At 33.8% G+C, this 7,773-nt stretch overlaps 3 protein-coding genes across 6 annotated transcripts; 2 read left to right on the forward strand and 1 right to left on the reverse strand.

Moving 5' to 3' along the window:
- The first annotated feature begins 43 nt into the window (after positions 1 to 43).
- Positions 44 to 1,727, forward strand: aurB (aurora kinase B). Of its 2 annotated transcripts, none has more exons than XM_035883069.2 (7): positions 44 to 147; positions 365 to 509; positions 602 to 793; positions 855 to 989; positions 1,084 to 1,242; positions 1,310 to 1,541; positions 1,617 to 1,727. In XM_035883069.2, exons 2-7 carry the CDS (start codon positions 394 to 396, stop codon positions 1,701 to 1,703), a joined length of 921 nt encoding a protein of 306 aa, XP_035738962.1. In that variant the 5' UTR covers positions 44 to 147; positions 365 to 393; the 3' UTR covers positions 1,704 to 1,727. The 2 variants fall into 2 exon arrangements, with proteins under 2 accessions (XP_035738962.1, XP_085513856.1); XM_085657730.1 differs by having other exon boundaries at positions 86 to 105.
- Pus10 (Pseudouridine synthase 10) lies at positions 1,156 to 4,498 on the reverse strand. Of its 2 annotated transcripts, none has more exons than XM_035883027.2 (8): positions 3,932 to 4,498; positions 3,747 to 3,854; positions 3,321 to 3,628; positions 2,987 to 3,198; positions 2,796 to 2,921; positions 2,463 to 2,655; positions 1,345 to 2,391; positions 1,156 to 1,248 (listed from the first exon to the last, which is right to left on the reverse strand). In XM_035883027.2, exons 1-7 carry the CDS (start codon positions 4,070 to 4,072, stop codon positions 1,971 to 1,973), a joined length of 1,509 nt encoding a protein of 502 aa, XP_035738920.2. In that variant the 5' UTR covers positions 4,073 to 4,498; the 3' UTR covers positions 1,156 to 1,248; positions 1,345 to 1,970. The 2 variants fall into 2 exon arrangements, with proteins under 2 accessions (XP_035738920.2, XP_035738921.2); XM_035883028.2 differs by having other exon boundaries at positions 3,736 to 3,854; positions 3,932 to 3,954.
- Positions 4,499 to 4,881: 383 nt separating this feature from the next.
- Positions 4,882 to 7,747, forward strand: Eno (alpha-enolase). Of its 2 annotated transcripts, none has more exons than XM_035883034.2 (7): positions 4,882 to 4,943; positions 5,519 to 5,615; positions 5,724 to 5,897; positions 5,988 to 6,145; positions 6,213 to 6,513; positions 6,590 to 6,876; positions 6,989 to 7,747. In XM_035883034.2, the coding sequence occupies exons 2-7, from the start codon at positions 5,553 to 5,555 to the stop codon at positions 7,308 to 7,310; spliced, it is 1,305 nt and encodes a 434-aa protein (XP_035738927.1). In that variant the 5' UTR covers positions 4,882 to 4,943; positions 5,519 to 5,552; the 3' UTR covers positions 7,311 to 7,747. The 2 variants fall into 2 exon arrangements, with proteins under 2 accessions (XP_035738927.1, XP_035738926.2); XM_035883033.2 differs by lacking the exon at positions 4,882 to 4,943 and adding an exon at positions 5,080 to 5,243.
- Positions 7,748 to 7,773: the final 26 nt, after the last annotated feature.

Genomic DNA, 7,773 nt, shown 5'->3' on the forward strand with positions numbered 1-7,773 from the left:
GACCAAATCGCTACTTGGTGTTATTACTACTAGTTTTTCTTTCTTCACCGTTGGCTAACCTGTAACGGCGGTTAGAACATTTGAATATCCTGCACCGTAAGAAAGGTAGATTTGAAATATCAGTTATAGAGGGACGTTTCGTCGGTGGTAAGAAGTCGCGTCCTTTTCTCTTTTTCGAGTTTTATCAAGTTTCTTTTTTTTTTTTTGTCGAAGTGAATCAAGTTTCTCCATTATTTCTTTTAAGGAGATTTTTAAAGATCTACGTTAGAAAATATAGATCGTTCCATTACATTGTGTCCTCAGAGTTAGCCAGTTAATAAATATTGCTTGACGGTACTGCTTGCACGTTTTGCTTTTATTTCAGAAAATCGAGCAATAAAAGTGAACGATAAGATGGCCTTGATGCTCCAAAATTTAAAATTATCTTCAAACATTCCTCCAGAATATATGGAAATGGCGCAAAACACATTGTATAAAATGCAAGAGCATATTGAAGGGCGCGATCATAAGTACGACACGAAGGTTTCATAAAGTTTTATTCCCAATTGATGCGGGAAAATAAAAAAGAAAATTTTGTAATTTTATTCTTTCCACTTTGCAGATATCAATGGAGCTTGAATGATTTTGAAATTGGGGCTCCTCTAGGACGTGGAAAGTTTGGCCGAGTCTATCTTGCTAGAGAAAAGACTACTCGTTATATGATTGCCTTAAAAACTCTTTACAAAATAGAATTAATAAAGGGTCGCGTTGAGAAACAAGTTATGCGGGAAATTGAGATACAGTCGCATTTACGGTAAATCGATGATGAATTTAAAACGTTTAGTTACAAATTAAACATCTTTTTCCCTTTACAGGCATCCCCACATTCTTCAATTGCTAACTTATTTCCATGACCACAAACGAATTTACTTGGTATTAGAATTTGCTGCAAGAGGAGAACTTTATAAAGAGCTAAAGCGTCAACCCGGAGAAAGATTTAACGAACATCTGTATATATTTTGGATAATATTACAACTGGCTATTATGACGAACTAGAATGATATTTTCATTTTCTCATTGGGTTTTTTTTTGTTCTTTTTTTAGCTCGGCCAAGTATACGTATCAAGTAGCCGATGCTCTGGAATATTGCCATAAAAATAATGTAATCCATAGGGATATAAAACCAGAAAATTTATTGCTTACGTATAACGGTGACGTAAAGTTAGCAGATTTTGGATGGTCGGTTCATGCACCTTCGTCAAAGTAAGTCTAAAAGATGTTCATCACTGATGTCATTTCCACGATATGTAACTTAAATATGTTATCGTAGACGAAGTACATTATGTGGAACATTGGATTATTTACCTCCGGAAATGGTGACTGGTCAAACGTACGATATATATGTCGATCATTGGTGCCTCGGGATACTTTGTTATGAGTTTCTAGTCGGCAGACCACCGTTCCTCAGCGATTCTCAACAAGAAACTTACGTTAAAATAAAGACTTTAAATATACAATGGCCAGAACAAATAACGCCCGGTGCCAAAGATCTTATTTCAAAGGTAACACATTTAATTTAAGACTAAATTGCCACCATATGAAAATTTTATTTACGTTTCTTTTCTAATAATTATCAGCTAATCAAAAGGAAAGGTTCTGAGAGAATATCACTGGCAGCTGTAAAGAAACATTTTTGGATACAAGAACATAAGGATAATCCATAATGATATTTTACAAACATTGTCTCATGTAAAGTAATATAAGTAATAATATAATGGATCGATAGTTGTCGCGTTATGTTTCATTTTGTATAAATGCATAATTATTTTTATACGTATGTATATATATATATATATATATATATTATTACGTCCTCTTGTATAAAATCGTAACATTTTTATACACTATTACAGATGCGATGTAACGCGCGATATAAATTTATAAGTCCTCTCCATAAGATGGACAGAAGGAGGATTAAATTCTACAATCTTTTATGGCCAATTTAAATTGATGCCTGTAACATCTAATGCTACAATGTCTACTTCCGTTTTCAAAAGATCACATAAACTTGGCTTTGTTCGTCCAAAATCTCCATGAACGAATTCTTTGACATAAGTACCTGCTTGGGTTTTTACATCCAATACAAAAAAAGTGTTATCGTCTATGGGTGTGTTCGGTAATTCTTGCGGTTTCGCCCAACGAGCACGCATGTCGTATATGAAACGTACACGGGGAGTCAATGGACGTCTGTGAAGAACTCTGATCGGTGTTTTTTGAATTATTTTCACGTTTTTTAATTTATTTAAAGCTTCAAGGCTTGATTCGTCTTGTGGTGCTCTGCGACATACGCAAAGTGCTCGATAAAATTTTGTTTTAACATTTTCACCTTCTTTTAATTTTTTTAAATCGTCCCTAGAAACAGATCGTACAAAATGTGCAAGAGTATAGGATACACGTATATACCCAATTATCGAGATACTCACCTCGTTAGTAATTTCAAATTACTCGTTACTTTAACTTGCGTAGAACTATCATTGATGATGGTAACCAAGTTCGATAAAAGTTCAGAAGTTATCTTTGTTATTCGAGGATTTATTAATTCAACTGCAAACGGTCTGCCAGAATGTATGTTTCTTACATCAACGTCTTCTCTTCCAGAAGATAAAAATTTGATTGCTATGAAAACGGATAACGTGCATAAATATATATATATATATATATATATATATATATATATATATATATATGTGGTGCGTTAGATAAAGCGCATAATCGTATATGACAATATTTTTAAAATTATTAAACTATCAAGTTACATTCGGCTTTAACGGCTTTAGCAATAGGTTCACATAATATGTCTTGCACAGATGTTTCCATTTTTTTTTCCCCATTGATGAACCAAGGCGTTTGACTGAGCTGTCGCGAAAGCTTATTATAGCGTCCTAATGAAGGAATAACACAATTAGCTCGATTATCTTTTAAAAAAATTATTAAGATAGTTAATTACCTCCTACAAAGATGCTACTGTGAGAGCACAAAACATTTCCAATATTTATAAAAGAATCTGGCTGAGCTGGTGGAAATAGATAATACTTTTCAAATATTTCATCCGTTGTACTAGACATCACAGATTCAATGTGTTTTCTACTGTATTTATTGTAATCATACTTTCTTTTCTTATCTGAACATTTGCTATGATTATTTCCCAATTTGTCTAATCTGAAAAAATATATAAATATATTTGTAGGTTAAGTATTTTAAATAATAATAATAATAATAATAATAATAATAATAATAATAATAATAATAATAATATAGACATGTTAACAATGATAACTTACAATGTACAACATTCATTTTCGTCGCAGGCATATACAAAACAAATTTCTAGTAAAAATGGAGATGGCTTCGTTAAATCTGGATGTTTTCCTATGGTATCTTCCAATCTAGGAAGTGCAATCCATTTCCATATGTCCTTAACATTAAGAGTTTTGTATTTGAGATTGGTAAAGTCTGGTTTAGCTAGATTAAACTTTTTGGCGATATAAATGTGCAATGATCTTTCTCTGAGACACAAAGATATTGGTACGGTTAAAGCACAAGTAAAGGTCGAACAATCGTAGTTTTGCTTCTTCACTTCTTCTATAATCTGGAAAAAAAGAAAAAAATATAGACCTCGTAGGTGCGTACACATGTGTATTTATACTACACTTCTAATGCTTTTCATTGAGAAAGTAATAATTGGTAAATATTTACCATCGACTTACTCTTTCTATTACACGTTCTTCTACTTTAGGTTGAAGAATGCCTAAACATGCGATACATGGAAGGGCTTGTTCCTTGGCGTATAATTTATTTACCTCCGAATACTGTACCTAATAAATCATACGTTACGAAACTAAGTACTCATGACTCATTAATATATGAAATAAATTTGAAATAAACAACATACAAGGTTCTTCAATTCGGCAAGATCTTGATAATACTTAGCATTTCTGCATCCGGTGAAGCGTAAACAACATCTTAAACAACATCCTTCTAACCTCAATAAATCGAAGATTCTTCTTTCCTCTTCCGTTAGAATGAAACTCATTGGTAATATTCTTTTTCAATCTTATAATTAATAGCAATACTCTCAAGTATTAATATATCCTTTCGAATCTTTAAAATAGATCCCTTTTATTATTCCTTTATAGAGGATATTTTCATTTTATCATAGATGGGAAATACGATAGAAATCGATATAAATTCTATACTGATCTTTGGAAATATTTTCGATAAGAAGGTACACCTCGTAAACCATACCACACACGTCGCAAAGATATAAGTAAGATCCAATAAGCTTGACTTAGGTTATGATATCTATAATGTATCTTCGAATAAGCGAAAGAAGAATATTTTTTTGCAACATATAAATTTGCATTAAATATATTTTGATTAACGCGATCCTTTTAAATCATGACGTGCAATATTCCAATGATAACCAATCGCGGTAAAAGAGACGACTTATCGGCAGCCAATGAAAATAAAGAGTAAATCTCGAATGTTATTATTTTTTATTTTAAAAAGTTTCGCTTCATTTTTGTCTACTTTAGTACATCGATAAAAAAAAAAAAAAGAAACGTCAATGCGCCAAAGAATAGAAATATATTTCAAATATATTTCTTTGGTTTTGTTTTTACAAACAGCGAATATAGCTTCTCGTACGTGAGAACATATATCGAAATCGTCTCGAAATATAAGATTAACGATATATCATATATATAAGGAATAATTATTAATTTATTATCAATTATTAGTCATTATATCAACTTATTCAAGATCAATTGATGTTCCTCGAAAGAAAATCTTTGTTGGTTGACAATCGATAAAAGTCGATTTGAAATAAGATTCGATACGAGAGTACCAATAGGCTATTACTTCATTCTGCTTCGTACTGTCGTTAGAGTAGATCGTTGCGCTCGGTAAGTGAACGAACATCATTACGCTTATTGCATAAGTGTCATTTAAAAAAAGTATAACTTGTTCTTTTTTATCAAACATTTCACTTCATTTCATCGTATGAGGATCGCGTTTAACCGAAATGTCGATTAATAGATCGTTTAACGCTCTATCAACGTCATGCTGAATAGAATCTTGTGTGCCGGGAATTTTCAATGGCCAATACGAAATTTCGAAAGAGATACTTTGTGTCATTTATTTTCCTCTCGTCGTGATTTATTTATAGCGTCTAGACGTTTTCAAAAAAGGCAATTTTTTCAAAGGCAAGATTTATCTTTATCACTCGTACGTGTACTTTCAAGTGGTCCTCTTAGCATTGACCTTGCCAAGGTCAAAAGTTATTCGAAGGTGGCCTCTGACAAAGTAATATATCGTGAACATTGTGATCTCATTCCTTAGTAATTTCTCCTAATCGTAGAAAGATTGTTTTTGCAAGATATACCTGTACACACCGTAAAATGGACTTTGATATATATATATATATATATATATATATCTCGATCGCACGTATAATCGTGTCATCATCTTTTTGTTTTAGATTTTCAACTTTGAATTGCGATATAATCAGCAAAATGCCTATCAAGAGTATCAAGGCACGTCAAATTTTTGACTCTCGTGGTAACCCAACTGTGGAGGTAAAAATATATTTTTAAGAAAATTCGAATGTTTGTAAAGTTCGTTCAAGATTACTATCTTATCGATTATCATTATCAATTTAAAGAAATAATGCGCGCGATTCTTAGGTCGACTTAGTCACTGAATGTGGTCTTTTCCGTGCCGCTGTACCATCTGGCGCGTCTACTGGAGTCCACGAAGCTCTAGAGCTTAGAGACAATGACAAATCAAAGTATCATGGAAAGTCTGTATGCAAAGCTGTAGATAACATTAACACTATTATCGCTCCAGAATTACTGAAGGTTTAACATTTTTTTCTTTGGCATGACTTTGCTGTCTACTATTTGTACACTTGTATACGGCCATTGACCAAATCTTGAATACTTTCATAGGCCAACCTGGAAATTACCCAACAAACAGAAATTGACAATTTCCTTCTCAAACTAGATGGAACTCCTAACAAGTCCAAACTCGGCGCCAATGCAATTTTAGGTGTTTCATTGGCAGTTTGCAAAGCGGCAGCTGCCAAGAAAGGAATTCCATTATATAAGTGCGTAGGAAACAATATTTATCGATATAAACGTTAGTCGATATCTTTCTATTCGTCGATTATATAGGTACATCGCAGAATTGGCTGGAAACAATGAAATTATCTTACCGGTTCCTGCTTTCAATGTAATCAACGGTGGATCCCATGCTGGCAATAAATTGGCCATGCAAGAATTTATGATCTTACCAACGGGTGCTTCTAGTTTCACCGAAGCTATGAAAATGGGCAGCGAAGTGTATCATCATCTCAAAGCAGGAATTAAAAAGAAGTTTGGTTTGGACGCTACTGCTGTTGGCGACGAGGGCGGTTTTGCTCCCAATATTTTGGAAAACAAAGAAGCTTTAAATTTGATCATAGATGCCATTAAGGTAAGAATTTCAAGTGGTTTGAATTCAAATCGTTTGATCATACGATCGAATCAATTGGTGTTATCATAATTCGTAGATAGCCGGATACGAAGGCAAGATAAAGATTGGTATGGATGTAGCCGCATCTGAATTTTATAAAAACGGAAAGTACGATTTAGATTTCAAGAACGAAAAGTCCGACCCTAGCACGTATTTGGAGCCGGAAGCTCTTAAAAACCTATATTTGGAATTTGTTAAAGAATTCCCAATCGTATCGATCGAAGATCCGTTCGATCAAGATGCTTGGGATTCGTGGTCGGCCATGACAGCTGCTACTCCTATTCAAATAGTGGGCGATGATCTCACTGTGACAAATCCGACGAGGTAAGAGGAGGAGTAGGAGGAGGAGGAGGAGGAGGAGGAGGAGGAGGAGGAGGAGGAGGAGGAGGAAGCTAAATATACTATATTCTTCTTTTTTCCTTTCTTTTTTTTCCAGAATCAAGACAGCGGTCGAGAAGAAGGCTTGCAATTGCCTTTTGTTGAAGGTCAATCAAATCGGTACGGTTACCGAATCTATCAATGCTCACAAATACGGTAAAGAAAATGGATGGGGCACCATGGTGTCCCATCGTTCCGGAGAAACGGAAGACACGTTCATTGCCGACTTGGTCGTTGGTCTGTCGACCGGTCAAATTAAAACTGGCGCACCGTGTCGTTCCGAACGTTTAGCCAAGTACAATCAAATCCTTCGTATAGAGGAAGAACTTGGACCAGCAGCCAAATTTGCCGGAGAGAAATTCCGTAATCCACATGCTTAAAAAGCCTAATGTCGTCGTCTATGTTATGCGCCTTATTACGAAGCTCATTTGTAAAGTACATTAAAGTGATAAGTTTACGTAATAACACGACGTCTTACGTATATTTTTAGAAACAGCCTCATTACGTAGATTAAACGTACTCTACCGCCGACTTTTTTCTTCTTTCGTTCAATTTTTTTGTTTTTATAACAATAAATAATCCATTTCAGTTGTAATTTAATCGATACAGCAAATATTAACGTTATATTTATGATCGTGACATATTGTTCGAAAGATAGATAAATATTATATACCGGGTTAATCCGATGGAAAACCATATTTCATTAAACAGAATAGAAAATTGTTATAATTATCCTCTAGAAGAGTTAAACGTTGTTATGAGAAACATATCTGTGCAAATGAACTGATAAATAAAAGTAATGTCTATAAAAGAGGTATCGATTCGTTTTAAACGATGGAATTT

Source organism: Vespa mandarinia, chromosome 6 (assembly GCF_050613455.1).
Source record: "Vespa mandarinia isolate Hongniang chromosome 6, ASM5061345v1, whole genome shotgun sequence".
Lineage (NCBI taxonomy): Eukaryota > Metazoa > Arthropoda > Insecta > Hymenoptera > Vespidae > Vespa > Vespa mandarinia.

Coding starts and splice junctions, on each gene's coding strand:
- aurB (XM_035883069.2), top strand. CDS start 394: ATGGCCTTGATGCTCCAAAATTTAAAATTATCTTCAAACATTCCTCCA. Junction 794..854: donor GAGATACAGTCGCATTTACG/GTAAATCGATGA, acceptor TTCCCTTTACAG/GCATCCCCACATTCTTCAAT. Junction 1,243..1,309: donor GTTCATGCACCTTCGTCAAA/GTAAGTCTAAAA, acceptor ATGTTATCGTAG/ACGAAGTACATTATGTGGAA.
- Pus10 (XM_035883027.2), bottom strand. CDS start 4,072: ATGAGTTTCATTCTAACGGAAGAGGAAAGAAGAATCTTCGATTTATTG. Junction 3,855..3,931: donor TTGCCGAATTGAAGAACCTT/GTATGTTGTTTA, acceptor ATGATTTATTAG/GTACAGTATTCGGAGGTAAA. Junction 3,199..3,320: donor GAAAATGAATGTTGTACATT/GTAAGTTATCAT, acceptor ATATTTTTTCAG/ATTAGACAAATTGGGAAATA.
- Eno (XM_035883033.2), top strand. CDS start 5,101: ATGCTGAATAGAATCTTGTGTGCCGGGAATTTTCAATGGCCAATACGA. Junction 5,898..5,987: donor TCGCTCCAGAATTACTGAAG/GTTTAACATTTT, acceptor ATACTTTCATAG/GCCAACCTGGAAATTACCCA. Junction 6,514..6,589: donor TGATCATAGATGCCATTAAG/GTAAGAATTTCA, acceptor CATAATTCGTAG/ATAGCCGGATACGAAGGCAA.